The following is a 20869-nucleotide window of genomic DNA, read 5'->3' as shown; positions in this document are numbered from 1 at the left end:
GCCAAATGTCCAACAATGATAGACTGGATTAAGAAAATGTAGCACACATACATCATAGCACATGTATACATATGTAACCAACCTGCATGTTGTGCACATGTACCCTAAAACTTAAAGTATAATAATAATAAAATAAATTAAAAAAAACTATTCTTAGCAATGTTCCTGAGAGCAAAAATTTGGAATAACTAAAGTGTCCATTACCTGATAAGTGTGTAAATTCAAAATGTGTATTCATGCCGAAGAATATTTTATATCAAAAAAAGAAACAAAGTTCTGATATGTGCAACAACATGATTGAAACTGAAAAAAAATTATAAGAAGTGAAAGAAGCCATTTACAAAACACCATAAATTGTATGACTTCATTTGTATGAAATATACAGAGAGTATAATATAACAAGAAAGACAACAAATTAATATTTTCCTAGACTAGGGGTTTTTAGAGAGTGACAATGCACTATAAGTTTTATTTTGGAGTCATAAAAATGTTCGAAAATTGTACTATGGTGAAGGATTCACAATTAAATACATCAAATATATTTAAATTTTACACTTTAAATAGGTGAGTTTTATGCTTATAAATTATATGTTTGGAAAAAGCTGAGTGTTGGGAAGAAAGCTGAGTCAGGGCTTACATATCTGATATAAAGTCCTCTGGCATGTTTCTAGACTTGCTTGTCCTTGGTTCTAGCCTTCCTAGGCTCCTCGATCAATTGTATTCCCATTATCTCAAGTAGCAGAACATGTTCCTTATAAATGCTAAACTACCACAGCTGTAGATCATGTATCTGTCCTTTCAACCTCCACATTCTCACCACCTGTTTCTTTGTTGGATTATCAATAAATAGCGTGAGCTCCCAGAGCTGTGGGCCTTTGCAGCCTCTACAATCATGATGGCCCCCTGGTCCCACCTTTCTCTCTCAAACTGTCTTTTTCTCAATCCTTTGACTCTGCCAGACTCTGTCACTCGTATGACCTGGTGTTGGGTTTGATCACCCCAACATTATATCCCATCAAATTTCTTAAAATAATCATAATAAAAGTTTTAGGAAAATAGGCTATACTTTCAGAAATGTTATTTACTGGATTTGAATATTTTATTATGTTTCCCCCAGTTCATTATTCCTTCTCATTGTGTATTCTCTAATTTCTAAAAACGTATATTCATAATAATTATCTATATGTCTTCAATATTATTTTTGTGTAGAACAGTTATTGCAGAAATTGGTGACCTATTAAATGTATGAGTTTCAAATGTAACTTTGAAATTTCTATCTGGTAGAAAGTAAAAGCAGTTTTACCATTAGTTAAATCATTTAAATTCTTTAAAAATTAGTCTCTTACAAAAAGGATGAAACTCATTGTCACTACTAACAAGAGAAGCTATCTATAAATACCAGCTAGTGAAAAATATTGTTATACTTACAAAGGATCATTAATTACTGTCTTCAGTGCATTCACCAAATCTGTACTCGACATTGTGTCAAAATCCAATCTAACAGCTGCTCCCTTGACCTGCACGTGAGCAATGTTATCAGGCTGTTCCAAAAACAAAGGAAGCCCCACCATAGGGATCCCATGGTAGATTGCCTCATAGATGCCTTTGCTTCCACCATGAGTTATAAAAGTTCTGGCTTTTGGGTGACCTAGAAATGGATTAATTTTAACAAAGTTAATAATTATGAGTAAAGAATAAAATGAGAAACAATATGAGGCACTGAAAGAATCAATATTCTTTAGATAGTATTATTATGCTTATTAAACTGCATGGAAATTGCTTTTAGATTTCAGAGAAATAAGTACCTACTTCTGCCGGAGAGATAACTGATGGCTATATGAAGAGGTGGTGGTGTATGTTACTTCAGGCTAGAAAAATGAATTAAGGTTGCCAGGTGGACAAAACGATAAAACACATTTTAAATAAAAACATTAAAATGTGCAAAAAATAAAAGAATAAGATTGGGCATGTAAAAACAGGTTATCTTAAAAAAACAGTGCAGTCACTCAGTGTGATATGTGGGGTGTGCAAGGCAGCAGGGAGTGGGGTTGATGTGGTGCTGGAACATAGGAAGGATAGACCACACTTCATCATAAAAAATGTTGCCACTTTATGTGAAGATTGGGGATTTATTCCCAAAGAAAATGCAGTCAGTGGTAATGGAAGAGGAACTGTTATTTTTCAGTGTCATTTGAAATAACCCTGTAATATTACAAAGGACAGGTAAAGTCATAGAAATAGGAGACAGAGAGACAACCCAGGAAGTTATTGAGAAACTATGAATGGTAATTACACCTAAAATAAAAATACTTTGATTCCAATGATAAAGAATATGAGTGCATATAATAAAATTACAACTATTACAGTTCTCCTTTTCCTCACAAGAATGGAAAATAAATATGAAGAAGTAATATTTTATTTTGTAGTTTTTCAATAGTAAATATTCAATAAGCATGTTTCATGTTGAACTATTATCATTCTAATTGGCTCTTATTCATATATTCCGTGTTTGTTCTCTAGAGTCTTATCAAGAAGGTCATTCTGGGTATCCACTTGTACAGTCGAGTATTAGATCCTAAAGTATTTGTTTTTTTGCCATCAATTCTCCACAGAACCTGTCAGGGTGAGGAAAATATATTGTGCCATGAGTAGAACTCCAAAGTTATAATATGTTGGAAATCTAAAGACTTTGACAATCAGCTAGTTAAGTCCCTTTTATATGAAAAATGAAGAAATGAGAACAAGATATTAGGTAATGAAAATTACTATAAGTATGAGGTAAATTGAATCCTGCCATGTTATATCCTTACTTAAAAAAATGTTTGGTATATAAGGAAATCATAATATTTCCAACATACTAGGTTAGACACATTGGATTATCAATGAAAAATTTAAATATTTAAGAAATTGTTAGCCATTCATTATAATTCTAGTGTAAAAAAGTGGTAACTAATTAATGATGACCCATACATTTATTTTATGTATTTATTCTGGCTGTAATCTTCCAAATTTAATATTAATTTATTTTTTAATGATATGAGAAGACTTTATCTATTAGTTTATCAGTTTGATATCTTTGATTTACAAAAAAACTACATCTATAAAACAGCTACATTTGAGAAATAAATTAACACTATGTAGGTAGTGTGTTTAACTTCTTTCACAATACAATTTATCCTGCTCTACTTCAAAAAAAATTTCAAGTGTCAATTTTTCACACAAATTCAGAGTATTATCAGTATTGCTAGTTATGCAAGTCTTTTCATTGTAGGAAAAAAAGCCCATTTGCAACTTATGAATAACAATATAACTGCTGAAAGTGTATAAAATTGTGTATTTTTCCAAATTTTGCTTACCTGATCATTAACATTTAAATGATGAACTACAAAGCATGACCAGCACTAAGTAATATGGTCTGCTTTAGCCAAGCCATTCCCATGCCCATTACCAAAATAATGTAACTGATTTTAGAATTTCCAAGAGATCCTGATAAACTGAAGTATAATTTACAAGTGTTTACTTTACATTTGCTATAGGAGTGTTAAAGTAACTTTGTGTTTTCAGAAAAAAAAATAGCATAGGTCATTAGGAGAACACTGTGTCAGTTAGAAAATTAAAAATAACTCACAAATAGAAAGATTGCAAGTGTATTCTACATATTGGAAAATGAGTTTCTACTGTATTTTGTGGAGTAGGGGCATCTGAACCTCTTTCCATGAGTGATATCCTTCTCCTTGACTCCTTGTATTCTTTTTTCCTTCCTCAATCTGGAGGAGGTGTTAACTGGTGGTTAGAGCGAGGTTTTGTGGGGCCGTATTTTATAATGTACAGAGTCTATCCTAAAAGCAGGATTCCATTTCCACCTGTTCCATTACATTTTCCTGCTTAAGGCATTAGCAGGGTCCAGTCCAGCAGGCCAGGCAAGTTTTCTATTTTCTATACATTTTGTCAACTAGGTGGATACCTGGAATTGGGGTTTTCTTGGCAACGACATCCTTTTTCTGAGTAGCACCCTGAACAGCACACTAAATAGGGGTATTCCAACATGTATAGTAAATACCAGAGGCCAGATTACATGGCAAGCCTAAATTCCATGATGTATTTCAGACTTTTTTCAATGCCTGTTTATTGTTATTGTGATAGTGCAGTAACTCAACAACATCTGACTCCTTTTTGGGAATATTTGTAGTGTGTACAGTGCCCTCAGGAACTCTGTAAGAAAAATGAGAAAATTACAGGGCAGAATTCAGTGATTTCTATGTACATGTCTACAATATCATGATAATACCAAAACTTCACATGCAACTTTTAAATTTATTTCTTTCTTGTCTCAGTGTTAATGCCAATATTATTATCAATGAAAACTCTTCTCTTTGCTATTTTAGCATCTTCCATATTTTTTTGAACAGATATCTGAGATAATTAGAACTATTCTATCAGTTAATGTTGCAGGCAGAAAATTTCTATGACTGGACTCTTTACAGTTTAATAGACTCATTCAGTAGCTGTTCACCATTAAAGCACTTTATCTGACCTTTTGTGGGATCTGGGCAAGGGCTGATGCAATCACATTTGTCCTTTCTTCTGTCATGTTACTGACCATCGTCCCCAGAGAAAACACCACAACACCATTTTCTCCAGAGCTCTGTACAAACTCTTCCATTTCCTATGAAGATAGAATTTGCTCCATCACAAAAGTGTCAGGACAGAAAGCACTATTGAAGAGATTGTTCCAAACATCTAAGCAAAGAAAATCAAGCATTATCAGGAACTTTTGGAGTACTGACTGTGTTTTTAACTGACCTAATTTCTCAGTTTCTTTGAAAGGAAATATGTAATGTGAGATTGATGGTCTCCATTATGCATATCTGGGTAAATATGAGTGTGTACCCATGTAGGTATGTGTGTATAAGAAAGAAATGAAACAGCTGTTATACTGTAGTAGAAGAAAATAACACTGGAAAATATTATACATATACTCTTCATTTATATTGTTATAATTACTAATATAGGTTATTGGAAGGTAGAATTACTTTGTTTTAATTCTATGTCACTGTAGTTCTAGTAAATATCTGTGGTCAGAGGAAGATTTTCCTCTAGAATTCTTTTAGTTAGGAATCCTTGGAGCCATTACACCTGCCTTTGAGCAATGGGGAAAAGTTAAAATTGGAAAGAATTTATATCATTGTTTCCTTAGCTCTATAATTCTTTATACCTCACTTGAAATTTCTCAGACTTTCTTGTCTTCCTACTCCCCCACCTCCACAAAAAACCTTATTTCTGTAGTTTAAGAATCACTGACAATCTAGAGTCTGGTATTGTGGTTTGAAATTTCTATGAAGAACTCCTAAAAATCCCATTTACAATATAGAATTATGTAGCATACAGTTAAATAATTGAGTAGTCATATTTCTCAGGTCATTGTTTAGATGTGACTTTCACATTTATTTTTCCTGAAATTACACTGACAAATTGATGTTTTATTTATAACTGTCTGTAAAGGGACCTCTTCATAACTTTGCTGTGTCTCACAGGGAGCACTTAGGAGAGTCCACCTGGAGAGTTGGAAAGGCCACCAGACCTTTCTCCAGTGGAGACCTGCTTACTCCCTAGAGTAGCTCCCTCACACTATACAAAGCCCTGATGAATATGTGTTTGTTTAGAATTGATTGATAGTTACTCTGACTGATGGTTAACAATGTTTTCCTATTTTTAAATTAGATACACTCTATCATTCCAGATTGTGATGTGTATTCTCATTGAAAAGAAATAAAGACAAAGAAAGAAAGAAAAGAAAAGAAGAAATAAAGGAAGGAAGAAAGGAAGGAGAAGGGAATGGTAAAGAAAGGAAAGGAAAGAAAAAGAAAGGAAAGGAAAAGAAAGTGAGGGAAAGGAAAGGAAATTAAAGGAAAGGAAAGGGAAAAGAGTTGGGAAGGGAAGTGAAGGGAAAGGAAGGAGGGAGAGAGGAAGGAAGGAAAAGAAAGAAAAGGAAAAAAGGAGATAGAAAAGAAAAGAAAAGAAAGAAGGAAAGAAAGGAAGAAAGACATGTATATCCAAAAGTTTCCTGGATATTATGTCAAAATTGTATGCTCATCTTTTTATTGTTATTGTTCCTTTTGTTTTGTATTTATTATTATTATTTTCTTTTTGTAAAGTAATGACAAATCACTTCCAACATAACAAGTGGATATCCTTTTAGATCTTAATCATAGTGGTAAATCTTCTTTTTGTAACTATTGTTTACCAAAACAAAGAAAAAAACTTCTGATGTTTGTCCATGCACACAATATGTTGCCAAGTATTTTTCAAAAATATAATTTCAGCCTTCTAACATCATCGCTAACATGAGAGTCTTTTTAATGCTATTCCAAGTAATAAGTAGAACATCCAGGTATTCTGTGTGGTTCCAGTTACTTGTAGCCATATTTAATGTAACTTGTGTTCAATGTTTTGTCTTACTGGCTTGCTGCCCAAAGTCATCTTTATCCACCCCATATTGAAGTTATAAAACGTCTGTTTATAGATTCATCACTTATCTCGTTTTGTGCTACATTTGTAAAAATAATGTCAGATGAATGTAAGAAATGTCACAGTATAAAAACTAAAAAAAAAAATAAATTTCCCTCATAATCTCTGTCTAAAAATATTTCCTATATAAAATGTGTAGGCATTTTATGGTCTTTTTTATGTTTACATAACTCATAGTACATATGTGATGTTTATTTAGAACATTTTAATCTTATTGGATATACCTTTTTATGCTACTGAAAAATTGTGGTCTTGTTTTATTCATCATTTTGTTCTTTAACTTCCAACTATATTTGTACTATGGTTTTCAGTGAAATAATTGTAATTGCTTGGTTTGCACATTTTATAAGTTATTAATCATTTCTTAATGTAAGATATTTAAATTACCATCACAGTTTATTTTCTATCTGCCACAAATATTGAATTTGTATATCATGATTTAGTTTTCCTCTGTATAGTTTCATGTGAGTATATCATGAAGCCAATGGCTATATGTATTTTTAAAGCACTTAATACTTTTTACCAAGTATCTTATTCTTTTAAAATATATAAAAATTATGTGAAAATCTAATACTTAATGGAAAGGCAAGAAATTAAGTGTAACAACTATTTTATGTGGTAAAGAACTAAAGACAGCCTTCACAACTATTGATCTAAATTCAAATCTTCATTCTGCAAGTTAATAACAAGAGCTAGTAGTAGTAATGATCACTTTTGTATTACTAATCATTCTTGCTGCTGTCCTCCTTCTGCACCTGCACTCTTCCGTCTTCTACTGTCACTATCAATTTTCTTTAATGTTAATAGTGATTTTTTGAGAATAATATGAAATAATAATAATAATTGGATACTGCATAAAATTTTCATTCATTTTACCTCTGTTTTTGTTGCTTGAGAAAGTTACCATATAGAGCTTAAGCAATTTTTATTCAACATACATATTGGATTTTATCTTGATTAAGATTTCAGTTTTGGCTGAGTGCGGTGGCTCATGCCTGTAATCCTAGCACTTTGGGAGGCCGAGGCAGGCAGATCACGAAGTCAGGAGATCAAGACCATGCTGGCTAACACAGTGAAACCCTATCTCAACTAAAAATGCAAAGAAAAAATTAGCCGGGCATGGTGGTGGGTACCTGTAGTCCCAGCTACTTGGGAGGCTGAGGCAGAAGAATGACGTGAACTGGGGAGGCAGAGCTTGCAGTGAGCCGAGATCGCACCACTGCACTCCAGCCTGGGTGACAGAGTGAGACTCCAACAACAACAACAACAACAAAAAGATTTCGGTTTTATGTTACTTCTAATAAGGTAGACAAAAAGATCTCTTAAGAGATTATATAGGAGTCATTCCAAGATGGCTGAATAGGAACAGCTCTGGTCTACAGCTCCCAGTGAGATTTATACCGAAGACGAGTGATTCCTGCATTTCCAACTGAGGTACATGGTTCATCTCACTGGGACTGGTTGGACAGTGGGCGTAGCCCACAGAGGGCAAGCTGAAGCAGGGTGGGCTGTCTCCTCACCTGGGAAGCACAAGGGGTTGGGGGATTTCCCTTTCCTCAACAAGGGAAGCAGTGAGTGACTGTACCTGGAGGAAAAGTACACTTCTGCCCAAATACTGTGCTTCTCCCATGGTCTTCACAACCAGCAGACCAGGAGATTCCCTCTCATGCCTGTCTTGGTGGGGCCCACACCCACAGAGCTTTGCTTGCTGCTAGCACAGCAGTCTGAGATCAACCGGGGATGTTGGAGCTTGATGGGGGGAGGGGTATCTGCCATTGCTGAGGCTTGAGTAAGCAGTTCCATGCTCACAATGTAAACAAAGTGGCAAGGAACCTTGAACTGGGCAGAGCCCACTGCAGCTCAGCAAGGCCTACTGCATCTCTAGATTCCACCTCTGGGGGCAGGGCATATCTGAACAAAAAGAAGCAGACAGCTTCTTCAGAATTAAATATCCTTGCCTGACAGCTCTGAAGAAAGCAGTGGTTCTCCCAGCATGCTGTTTGAACTCTGATAATGGACAGACTGCCTCCTCAAGTGGGTCCTTGACAGCTCTGTAGCCTGACTGGAAGACACCTCCCAGTAGGGGCTGACAGACACCTCATACAAGTGGGTTCCCCTCTGGCATGAAGTTTCCAGAGGTAGGATCAGGCAGCATTATTTGCTGTTCTGCAGCCTCCGCTGGTGATACAAGGCAAACTGGGTCTGGAGTGGACCTCCAGCAAATTCCAGCAGACCTGCAGCTGAGGGGCCTGTATGTTAGAAGGAAAACTAACAAACAGAAAGGAATATCATCAACATCAACAAAAAGGACATCCACACCAAAAACCCATCCATAGGTCACCAACATCAAAGACCAAAATTTGCTAAAACCACAAAGATGAGGAGAAACAAGAGCAGAAAAGGAGAAAATTCCAAAAACCAGAAAGCCTCTTCTCCTCCAAAGGAAAACAACTCCTCACCAGCAAGGGAACAAAACTGGATGGAAAATGAGTTTGCTGCATTGACAGAAGTAGGCTTCAGAAAGTCCATAATAACAAACTTCTCCAAGCTAAAGAAGAATATTCTAAACCATCACAAGGAAGCCAAAAATCTTGAGAAAAGGTTACACAAATGGCTATCTAGAATAACCAGTGTAGAGAAGAGCTTAAATGACCTGATGGACCTGAAAAGCACAGTACAAGATGTTTGTGAAGCATATACAAGCTTTAGTAGCCAATTCAATCAAGCAGAAGAAAGGATATCAGTGATTGAAGATCATATTAATAACATAAAGTGAGAAGACAAGATTAGAGAAAAAAAGGTGAAAATAAATGAACAAAACCTCCAAGAAAAATGGGAATATATGAAAAGACCAAATCTATGTTTGCTTGGTGTACCTGAAACTGATGGGGAGAATGGAATCAAATTAGAAAACACTCTTCAGGTTATTATCCAGGAGAAATTCCTTAACCTAGCAAGGCAGGCCAACATTCAAATTCAGGAAATACAGAGAACACCACAAAGATACTGCTTGAGAAGAGCAACCCCAACACACATAATTGTCAGATTCTCCAAAGTTGAAATGAAGGAAAAAATGTTAAGGGCAGCCAGAGAGAAAGGTTGAGTTACACACAAAGTGAAGCCCATCAGACTAACAGTGGATCTCTCAGCAGAAACCCTACAAGCCAGAAGAGAGTGGGGGCCGATATTCAACATTCTTAAAGAAAAGAATTTTCAGCCCAGAATTTCATATCCAGCCAAAGTAAGATACATAAGTGAAGGAGAAATAAAATCCTTTACAGACAAGCAAATGCTGGGAGATTTTGTCACCACCAGACCTGCCTTACAAGAGCTCCTGAAGGGACCACTAAACATGGAAAGGAACAACCAGTACCGACCACTACAAAAACATGCCAAATTGTAAAGGCCATTGACACTATGAAGAAACTGCACCAATTAATGGGTGAAATAACCAGCTAGCATCATAATGACAGGATCAAATTCACATATAACAATATTAACCTTAAATGTAAATAGGCTAAATACCCCAATTAAAAGACAAACACTGGCAAATTTGATAAAGAGTCAAGACCCATCAGCGTCCTGTATTCATGAGACCCATCTCACATGCAAAGACACACATAGGCTTAAAATAAAGAGATGGAGGAAGATATCTACCAAGCAAATGGAAAGCCAAAAAAAAAAAAAAAAAAAAAAAAAAGAAGCATGGGTTGCAATCCAGGTCTCTGATAAAACAGACTTTAAACCAACAAAGATCAAAACAGACAAAGAAGGCCATTTCATAGTGGTAAAGGGGTCAATTCAACAAGAAGAGCTAGCTATCCTAAATATATATGCATGCAATACAGGAGGAACCAGATTCATAAAGCAAGTTCTTGGAGAACTACAAAGAGACTTAGACTCCCACAAATTAATAATAGGAGACTTTAACACCTCACTATCAATATTAGACAGATTAATGATACAGAAAACTAACAAAAATTAGAATTTTAGCTTTGGGTGTTGATGGTGAAGTTAAGTACTTTCTCTCTGAGTTGTCCTGGGGAGAAGGTTTCCATTTCCAGTTTAAAAGACCAGTGTATTGGCTTGAATTCAGCTCTGGATCAAGCAGATCTAATAGACATCTACAGAACTCTCCACCCAAAATAAACAGAATATACACTCTTCTCAGCTCCACATCACACTTATTCTAAAATTGACCACATAAGTGGCAGTGAAAGACTCCTCAGCAAATGTAAAAGAACAGAAATTATGACAAACTGTCTCTCAGACCACAGAGCAATCAAATTAGAATTCAGGATTAAGAAACTCACTAAAAACCAGACAACTACATGGAAACTGAACAAGCTGCCTCTGAATGACTACTGGGTATATAACAAAATGAAGGCAGAGACAAAAGTGTTCTTTGAAACCATTGAGAAAAAAGACACAATGTACCAGATCTCTGGGACACATTTAAAGCAGTGTGTAGAGGGAAATTTATAGCACTAAATGCCCACAAGAGAAATCAGGAAAGCTCTAAAATTGACACCCTAAAATCACCAATAAAAAAACTAGAGAAGCAGGAGTAAAATATTCAAAGGCTAGCAGAAGACAAGATAACGAAGATCAGAGCAGATCTGAAGGAGATAGAGACACAAAAAAAGTTCAAAAATCAATGAATACAGGAGATGGTTTTTTGAAAAGATCAAAAGAACTGATAGACCTCTAGCAAGACTAATAAAGAAGAAAAGAGAGAAGAATCAAATAGATGCAATAAAAAATGATCAAGAGGATATCACCATGGATCCCACAGAAATACAAACTACCATACGAGAAAACTATGAACACCTCTATGCAAATAAACTAGAAAATCTAGAAGAAATAGATAAATTCCTGGGCACATACACCCTCCCAAGACTAAACCAGGAAGAAGTTAAAACTCTGAATAGACCAATAACAGTTCTGAAATTGAGGCAATAATTAATAGCCTAGCAACCAAAAAAAGTCCAGGACCAGAAGGATTCACAGCTGAAATCTACCAGAGCTACAAAGAGGAGTGATACCATTCTATCTAAAACTATTCCAATCAATAGAAGAAGAGGGAATCCTCCCTAACTCGTTTTATGAGACCAGCATCATTCTGATAACAAGGCCTGGCAGAGAAACAAAAAAAAAAAAAAGAGAATTTTAGTCCAATATCCCTGATGAACATCCATGCGAAAATCCTCAATAAAATACAGGCAAACCGAATCCAGCAGCACATCAAAAATCTTATCCACCATTAACTAGTTTGCTTCATCCCTGGGATGCAAGGCTGGTTCAACATATGCAAATCAATAAACATTATCCATCACATAAACAGAACCAATGACAAAAAGCACATGAAAATCTCAATAGATGCAGAAAAGGCCTTCGACAAAATTCAACAGCCTTTCATTCTAAAAATTCTCAATAAACTAGGTATTGAAGGAATGAATCTCAAAATAATAAGAGTTATTTATGCCAAATCCACAGCCAATATCATACTGAATGTGCCAAAGCTGGAAGCATTCCCTTTGAAAATTGACACAAGACAAGGATGCCCTCTCCCACCACTCCTATTGAACATGTCTTGGAAGTTCTGGCCAGGGCAAGAGAAAGAAATAAAGAGTATTCAATAGGGAAAAGAGGAAGCCAAATTATCTCTGTTTGCAGATGATGATTGTATAATTAGAAAACCCCATCATCTCAGCCCAGAACCTCCTTAAGATGATAAGCAACTTTAGCAAAGTCTCAGGATACAAAATCAATGTGCAAAAATCACAAGCATTCCTATACAACAAGAACACACAGACAGCCAAATCATGAGTGAATTCCCATTCACAATTGCTACAAACAGAATAAAATACCCAGGAATCCAACTGACAAGGGATGTGAAGGATCTCTACAAGGAGTACTACAAACCACTACTCAGGGAAATAAAAGAGGACACAAGCAAATGGGAGAACATTCCATGCTCATGGATAGGAAGAATTAATATCATGAAAATGGCCATACTGCTCAAGGTAATTTATAGATTCAATGCCATCCTCTTCAAGCTACCACTGACTTTCTTTACAGAATTGAAAAAAAAAACTACTTTAAAGTTCATATGGAACCAAAAAAGAGCCCTCATAGACAAGACAATTCTAAGCAAAAAGAATGAAGCTGGAAGCATCATGGTACCTGACTTCAATCTATACTACAAGGCTACGGTAACCAAAATAGCATGGTACTGGTACCAAAACAGATATGTAGACCAATGGAACAGACAGAGGCCTCAGAAATAACCCCACACTTCTACAACTATCTGATTTTTAACAAGCCTGACAAAAATAAGTTTGGGGAAAGATTCCCTATTTAATAAATGGCACTGGGAAAACATGATAGCCATATGGAAAAAGCTAAAGCTGGATCCCATCCTTACACCTTACACAAAAATTAACTCAAGATGGATTAAAGACTTAAATGTAAGACCTAAAACCACAAAAGCCCTAGAAGAAAACCTAGGCAATGCCATTCAGGACATAGTCATAGGAATAGACTTCATGACTAAAGCACCAAAAGCAATGGCAACAAAAGCCAAAATTGAAAAATGGGATCTAATTAAACTAAAGAGCTTCTGCAGAGGAAAAGAAACTATAATCAGAGTGAACAGGCAACCTACAGAATGGGAGAAAATTTTTGCTGTCTATCAATCTGACAAAGGGCTAATATCTGGAATCTACAAAGAACTTAGACAAATTTACAAGAAAAAAGACACACGGCACCATTAAAAAGGGGGCAAAGGATATGAACAGACACTTCTCAAAAGAAGACATTTATGCAGCCAACAGACATATGAAAAAAATGCTCTTCAACACTGGTCATCAGAGAAAAGCAAATCAAAACCACAATGAGATACCATCTCATGCCATTTAGAATGGTGATCATTAAAAAGTCAGGAATCAACAGATGCTGGAGAGAATGTGGAGAAATGGGAATGCTTTTACACTGTTGGTGGGAGTGTAAATTAGTTCAACCATTGTGGAAGACAGTGTGGCGATTCCTCAAGGATCTAGAACTAGAAATATCATTTGACCCAGCAATCCCATTACTGGGTATATACCCAAAGGAGTATAAATCACGCTACTATAAAGACACATGCACATGTATGTTTACTGTGGCGCTGCTCACAATAGCAAAGACTTGGAACCAATCGAAATGTCCATCAATGATAGACTGGATAAAGAAAATGTGGCACATATACACCATGGAATACTATGCAGCTATAAAAAAGGATGAGTTCGTGTCCTTTGTAGGGACATGGATGAAGCTGGAAGCCATCATTGCCAGCAAAATATCACAAAGATAGAAAACCAGACACCACATGTTCTCAATCATAAGTGGGAGTCACTCATAAGTCCATGAGAACACATGGACACAGGGCAGGGAACATAGCACACTGGGTCCTGTTTGGGTATTGGGGGCTGATGGAGGTACAGTGTTAGGAGAAATACCTAATGTAAATGATGAGTTGATGGGTGCAGCAAACCAACATGGCACATGTTTACCTATGTAACAAACCTGCACATTGTGCACATGTACCCTAGAACTTAAAGTATAATAATAAAAAATAGATCATATAATAATATAGTAAATAATGCTTGCTTTCTATTTGTGTCTTAACAGAATGATCTTAAAGTAAAATGTATCATGTTCTTGTGTTCCTTCATAAGAAATATCATCCTATATTCTGGCAGAACTCTTTTGTAATTCAAATCTAAGGGCAGTTTTCAGAAACAGTTGGTAGATATTATGGTTTTTCTTACACATGCACTGTTCATTTTCTCTGTGCTTTTCTTTCAGGCAGCTATAATGTCGAGACCCAGGCTTCCCCAAGATCTTTACTGATGTGTCCTACAGGCTTGGCATAAGGCAGAAAGCACCAGCTCTAATAGGATAAACTGACCCTTTTATGTCCTAAGATGTAGACCTCTGGGATCTCAGTGACAAATGGTTTAAATGCTGGAGTGAAAGCGAGTAAACATTGGATGTGGCTGCAAATATTTTGAGGGCACACATTAAAACTGATGAGAAATGGTGTACAATTTAAGCTAGAATACTGGTGAAGAGCCTTAACTCTTACAACTTTAGCATCTCAACTTGTTCATCTGACTGCCCAAACTTAAGAACCTACATTTAAACAAGTCCACACAGCATCTGTCCTCTAGGAGTTTGTTAATGAATATAATCTGTATTTATTGGAAAACCAGTTCCTGTTAATTGAAAAATTATATCTCAAGTGGCTGTCACATGTTAGCTAGTTGATAGTATCAGAAGTAATAACAAAAAATCACAATAATTACAATGTTAATAATATTTCTGGATGACTATACGCAAAAGACAAAGTGTTTACCTTTATTAACAATTTTTCCACAAAAAACAATATGAAGTTAGTGATAATATTGTCAAAGCAGGCATAATTATTCCTATCAAAATTCCAGTCCATTTTTCCTTTATCTATTGCTTACACTCATGCAAAATTTCCTAATAATCCACACTTTTACAGTCTGACCTTTCTGCTGTCTAATCCATTGAACATCTTGGGAGCTTTTTCAAAAAAGAAAGTCTAATGATCTCACTTCATTTCTTATCGCTTTTTAGTAGCTCCCCATTACCCTTTATAGATATTTTTAACTCATAATTATCGGGATCAAAATTACCTCTCCAGCATCATCATCTTTTTTACTCAGCCTTTTTCTGCAAACAAAATTTTGGAGTCCTAGGAACTGCCCTTACTTTGCTAAATGCTTTCCTCCTTTGTCTTCCCTCCCCACCATCCTTTCAGAACTCACTTTCATTACCAATGACTTTGGAATCTCTTCTGGATGTTCCCTTAGGATTGTGGTGTTCCCTCATAACACATTTTGGACCTTTTTTAAATTTGTTTATATCCTATCTTTCAAAGTAGATTGTAAGGCATGAGGGAGCAGAAACAATATGTATTCTCTGAAAATCCAGCATTAACCTGTAGTATATGGTAATCTCCTTATACATACTCTCTAGAGGAATTACTCATACTTTCTTCTGTGTTCAAAATGAAAGCTTTAGTTTAACCAACTCTGTTTTCAAAGTCTCCCTAGTATCCCTCTTTGTTGTTTAATGATAATGAAATTCACATACTTGTGATGGTAGAGAAACATGTGAGGTTCTAATGGCAGGGTCACTTTACTGGACCTCCCTTTCTCTCTCACTGTGAGTCAAACAGTCTGAATGAAAAATGTGCAGCCATTTTTTGTTTTTGAAAATACTAAGCCACCAAATCAAACCAGAATGTTTGTACCTTAGGCAGGGGTTTGGCTGGTTTACAGTGGAGTCCTCCAACAAAATCAGCATTCGGTAAGGTTGGGCGAGGAAATTACAAACCCCAACAGGTTCAAAACCGCCACATTTCCACCTTCCCCATTGTCTCAAGTAATCTAATGGGTCTTCCTAATGGGGGAAAAAGTCAAAAGACAACAACGACAAAAAGGTGACTGACACAAGAGAATTGTCATGTGAATATACAGATATCTTCTTAGAAGAAAAAATCCTAGAAGAAGCGGATATATTTTTGGACACCAACATCCTCTCAAACTTGTACCAGGTAGAAACAGAAATCCTGAACTGACCCAAAATGAGATCCAAAATTGAATCAGTAATATAAAGTCCAGCAAAAAAAAAAAAAAAGGCCTGAATCAGATAGATTCATAGCCAACTGCCTTTATACATACAAAAAGAAATACTAGCCATTCTACTGAAACTATTTCAAAAAATTGAGGAGGAGGGACTCCTCCTTAACTCATTCTATGAGGCCAGGATTGCTCTGATACCAAAACCTGGCAGAGACACAGGAAGAAAAGAAAATGTCAGGCCAATGTCCATCATGAACATGGACACAAAAATCCTCAACAAAGTACTAACTAATCGAATTCAGCAGCACATCAAAACCTAACCACTGCAATCAAATAGGCATTAATCTTAGGATGCAAGATTGGTTAAACATGCAAATAAATAAATGCGATTCATCACATACATAGGACTAAAAAGAAATACACCACGATCATTTCAATAGATGCAGCAAAGGCTTTCAAAAAATTCAACATCACTTTCCTTTTTTATTTTGAAGCACTCTCAAAGGAAACTGAATTTAATACTTCTGCTCAAACTTCAGGAGATAGTGGTAACAGACTACTACTAAGATATCTTCACAATCTTGGGAAAAACTGTGGCTACTACAAAATGAAACTTGTGTGCTGGAACTGCCTTGGCAGTGAATGAAAGAGGGAATCAGAAGGCTTATGACAATGGATATATTAACAAAGACATCCTATACAGTGCTGAAAATCTATCCAATGTTTGCTGAAGTTATAATGAATGTTCAATATGTCTACCCTCTGAGGGCTAGTTGTTTTCAGACTTACCAAACCTATCTCACTGATATGATTTATGATCAGATATTGAAATAATAGAGACCTTCAGAAGGCAGACGGTCAAAATAAACAAGATCGCTAAGAGTGGAGTGTTATCCAGAAAGACCTAATTTATGAAAGCTGTGTATATAGTAACAGAGAAGACAGCACTAGGGGCAAAATAGGTAGGTGACCAAGGGAATTTCTCAAACTATAATACCAGAAGAGTTCAAGAATGGATACTAAAAAGTTGAGGGCAGCTGTCCTCACTAGAAATAACACTAAATTGTCAAGGATCTGGACCTAAGTGTGTATTCAGACCTGAAATTTATTGACTGAAGAAGACACCAGGCCTTCCAGGGAAAAAATTCTGTAAAACCAAGTAAACTCACATGCTACTGATTCCATAATTTTTTTTTTCCTGAAATGGACAGTGGCATCCTTAAGGTAATTGATGATTTCCTCAGTCTCCAAAATGCATAATTTTTTAGATACACTTTGTCTCTAGAAAAACCGTGAAATTTTATCATTGGCCTCTGGATACAAGTCATTTTATTGGAAAAGGCCAAGTGGATTCTCTTTGCACTAGTTTCTTGGGCTGCTTAAAACAGAAGTGATTCTCGGATAGCTATCTAAGCCAGTAGGTCAAAATCTGTGTTCTCAGGGTTCATTTGTTCCGGAGGCTCTAAGAGAAACAACCAATGCCTGTCTCTTGGCCTTTATTGGTTGCTGACAATTCTTGGAGTCCCATGGCTTGTGGCTTCTCTCCAACTTCTGTTTCCTCAGCATCATCTTTTCTTTATTTTCTTACTAATTTTCTCCTGCCTTTATTCTTTTCAAAAAATTTTGTTTGTTTGTTTGTTTTTAAATTTTTGTAGAAACTGTGTCTTGCTATGTTGACTTGGCCGGTCTTGTACTCCTGGCCTCAAGGGATCCTCCTGCCTTCCACTTTATAAGAATATCTGTCATTGGATTTAGAACACATCATAAATACAGAATAAACTTGTCTTGATTTTATCACTTTACATTCATCTGCAAAGATCTTTTCTCCATTAAAATCACTTTAATAGATTCTGGAGGTTACTCCCTGAACAGAGTTTAGGGATGACAACCTTCAATTCACTACATGCATGAAGCTTCTTCATTCCTCCATTACCACAGATGTTAGGTGACCCAGAAAATGGGAAAAAATATTGCATTACATGCCTTGGGATTGTGAAAATTAAAGACCTTAAAGGTTTAAAGGATGAAGGATGATGGGCTCCATTACATCTTTGATTAAAAGTCTGACCATTGCAAAATCCAACAGATCCTAGAGTCTGGTAGTGGACTCCTGCAATTTCCACCAAGTAGTTGCTCCACTGGCATCCCTTGTGCCAGACGAAGAGTCTTTGCTAGACCAGATGAACATTCATATTATTAAAATGTCTGTACTTCTGAGAGTGATTATTGGATTTACTAAAATCTATGTAAAATTTCTATGGTATTTGTTATAGAATTGAAAAAAATGTAAATATTTATATGAAAACCCAAAAGACTGTTAATATCCAAACCTGATTTTTTTAAAAAGCATAGGATCATCTTATATATTATTTTAAAAAAGCAACTATAAGACTTTTTTTTCTTTTTTTTTTCTTTTTTTTATTATTATTATACTTTAGGTTTTATGGTACATGTGTGCAATGTGCAGGTTAGTTACATATGTATACATATGCCATGCTGGTGCGCTGCACCCACTAACTCATCATCTAGCGTTAGGTATATCTCCCAATGCTATCCCTCCCCCCTCCCCCCACCCCACAATAGTCCCCGAAGTGTGATGTTCCCTTTCCTGTGTCCATGTGTTCTCATTGTTCAATTCCCACCTATGAGTGAGAATATGCGGTGTTTGGTTTTTTGTTCTTGCGATAGTTTACTGAGAATGATGATTTCCAATTTCATCCATGTCCCTACAAAGGACATGAACTCATCATTTTTTATGGCTGCATAGTATTCCATGGTGTATATGTGCCATATTTTCTTAATCCAGTCTATCATTTTTGGACATTTGGGTTGGTTCCAAGTCTTTGCTATTGTGAATAATGCTGCAATAAACATACGTGTGCATGTGTCTTTATAGCAGCATGATTTATAGTCCTTTGGGTATATACCCAGTAATGGGATGGCTGGGTCAAATGGAATTTCTAGTTCTAGATCCCTGAGGAATCGCCACACTGACTTCCACAAGGGTTGAACTAGTTTACAGTCCCACCAACAGTGTAAAAGTGTTCCTATTTCTCCACATCCTCTCCAGCACCTGTTGTTTCCTGACTTTTTAATGATTGCCTTTCTAACTGGTGTGAGATGGTATCTCACTGTGGTTTTGATTTGCATTTCTCTGACGGCCAGTGATGGTGAGCATTTTTTCCTGTGTTTTTTGGCTGCATAAATGTCTTCTTTTGAGAAGTGTCTGTTCATGTCCTTTGCTCACTTTTTGATGGGGTTGTTTGTTTTTTTCTTGTAAATTTGTTGGAGTTCGTTGTAGATTCTGGATATTAGCCCTTTTTCAGATGAGTAGGTTGCGAAAATTTTCTCCCAATTGTAGGTTGCCTGTTCACTCTGATGGTAGTTTCTTTTGCTGTGCAGAAGCTCTTTAGTTTAATTAGATCCCATTTGTCAATTTTGGCTTTTGTTGTCATTGCTTTTGGTGTTTTAGACATGAAGTCCTTGCCCATGCCTATGTCCTGAATGGTAACGCCTAGGTTTTCTTCTAGGATTTTTACGGTTTTAGATCTAACGTTTAAGTCTTTAATCCATCTTGAATTGATTTTTGTATAAGGTATAAGGAAGGGATCCAGTTTCAGCTTTCTCCATATGGCTAGCCAGTTTTCCCAGCACCATTTATCAAATAGGGAATCCTTTCCCCATTTCTTGTTTTTCTCAGGTTTGTCGAAGATCAGATAGTTGTAGATATGTGGTGTTATTTCTGAGGGCTCTGTTCTGTTCCATTGGTCTATATCTCTGTTTTGGTACCAGTACCATGCTGTTTTGGTTACTGTAGCCTTGTAGTATAGTTTGAAGTCAGGTAGCGTGATGCCTCCAGCTTTGTTCTTTTGGCTTAGGATTGACTTGGCAATGTGGGCTCTTTTTTGGTTCCATATGGACTTTAAAGTAGATTTTTCCAATTCTGTGAAGAAAGTCATTGGTAGCTTGATGGGGATGGTATTGAATCTGTAAATTACCTTGGGCAGTATGGCCATTTTCACGATATTGATTCTTCCTACCCATGAGCATGGAATGTTCTTCCAATTGTTTGTATCCTATTTTATTTCGTTGAGCAGTGGTTTGTAGTTCTCCTTGAAGAGGTCCTTCACATCCCTTGTAAGTTGGATTCCTAGGTATTTTATTCTCTTTGAAGCAATTGTGAATGGGAGTTCACTCATGATTTTGTTCTCTGTTTGTCTGTTATTGGTGTATAAGAATTCTTGTGATTTTTGCACATTGATTTTGTATCCTGAGACTTTGCTGAAGTTACTTATCATCTTAAGGAGATTTTGGGCTGAGACAATGGGTTTTTCTAGATATACAATCATGTCCACTGCAAACAGGGACAATTTGACTTCCTCTTTTCCTAATTGATTACCCTTTATTTCTTTCTCCTGCCTTATTGCCCTGGCCAGAATTTCCAACACTATGTTGAATAGAAGTGGTGAGAGAGGGCATCCCTTTCTTCTGCCAGTTTTCAAAGGGAATGCTTCCAGTTTTTGCCCATTCAGTATGATATTGGCTGTGGGTTTGTCATAGATAGCTCTTATTATTTTGAGATACATCCCATCAATACCTAATTTATTGAGAGTTTCTAGCATGAAGCACTGTTGAATTTTGTCAAAGGCCTTTTCTGCATCTATTGAGATAATCATGTGGTTTTT

At 36.1% G+C, this 20869-nt stretch overlaps 2 protein-coding genes across 2 annotated transcripts in view; one reads left to right on the top strand and one right to left on the bottom strand.

Moving 5' to 3' along the window:
- LOC134739433 (UDP-glucuronosyltransferase 2B4-like) overlaps positions 1 to 20869 on the top strand; it is a 245513-nt gene that overhangs the window by 202650 nt on the left and 21994 nt on the right. The window lies entirely within an intron of this gene.
- Positions 1425 to 15902, bottom strand: LOC134739391 (UDP-glucuronosyltransferase 2B18-like). Its single transcript, XM_063663430.1, has 4 exons — positions 15854 to 15902; positions 4535 to 4666; positions 2541 to 2615; positions 1425 to 1661 (listed from the first exon to the last, which is right to left on the bottom strand). The coding sequence occupies exons 2-4, from the start codon at positions 4661 to 4663 to the stop codon at positions 1425 to 1427; spliced, it is 441 nt and encodes a 146-aa protein (XP_063519500.1). The 5' UTR covers positions 4664 to 4666; positions 15854 to 15902.

This window comes from Pongo pygmaeus, chromosome 3 (assembly GCF_028885625.2).
Source record: "Pongo pygmaeus isolate AG05252 chromosome 3, NHGRI_mPonPyg2-v2.0_pri, whole genome shotgun sequence".
NCBI lineage: Eukaryota > Metazoa > Chordata > Mammalia > Primates > Hominidae > Pongo > Pongo pygmaeus.
The sequence above is the reverse complement of the archived record's forward strand: the minus strand, read 5'-3'. Positions and strand labels throughout refer to the sequence as shown.

Coding starts and splice junctions, on each gene's coding strand:
- LOC134739391 (XM_063663430.1), bottom strand. CDS start 4,663: ATGGAAGAGTTTGTACAGAGCTCTGGAGAAAATGGTGTTGTGGTGTTT. Junction 2,616..4,534: donor TTGCCCAGATCCCACAAAAG/GTCAGATAAAGT, acceptor TCACCCTGACAG/GTTCTGTGGAGAATTGATGG. Junction 1,662..2,540: donor TGTACAAGTGGATACCCAGA/ATGACCTTCTTG, acceptor TTTGTTAAAATT/AATCCATTTCTAGGTCACCC.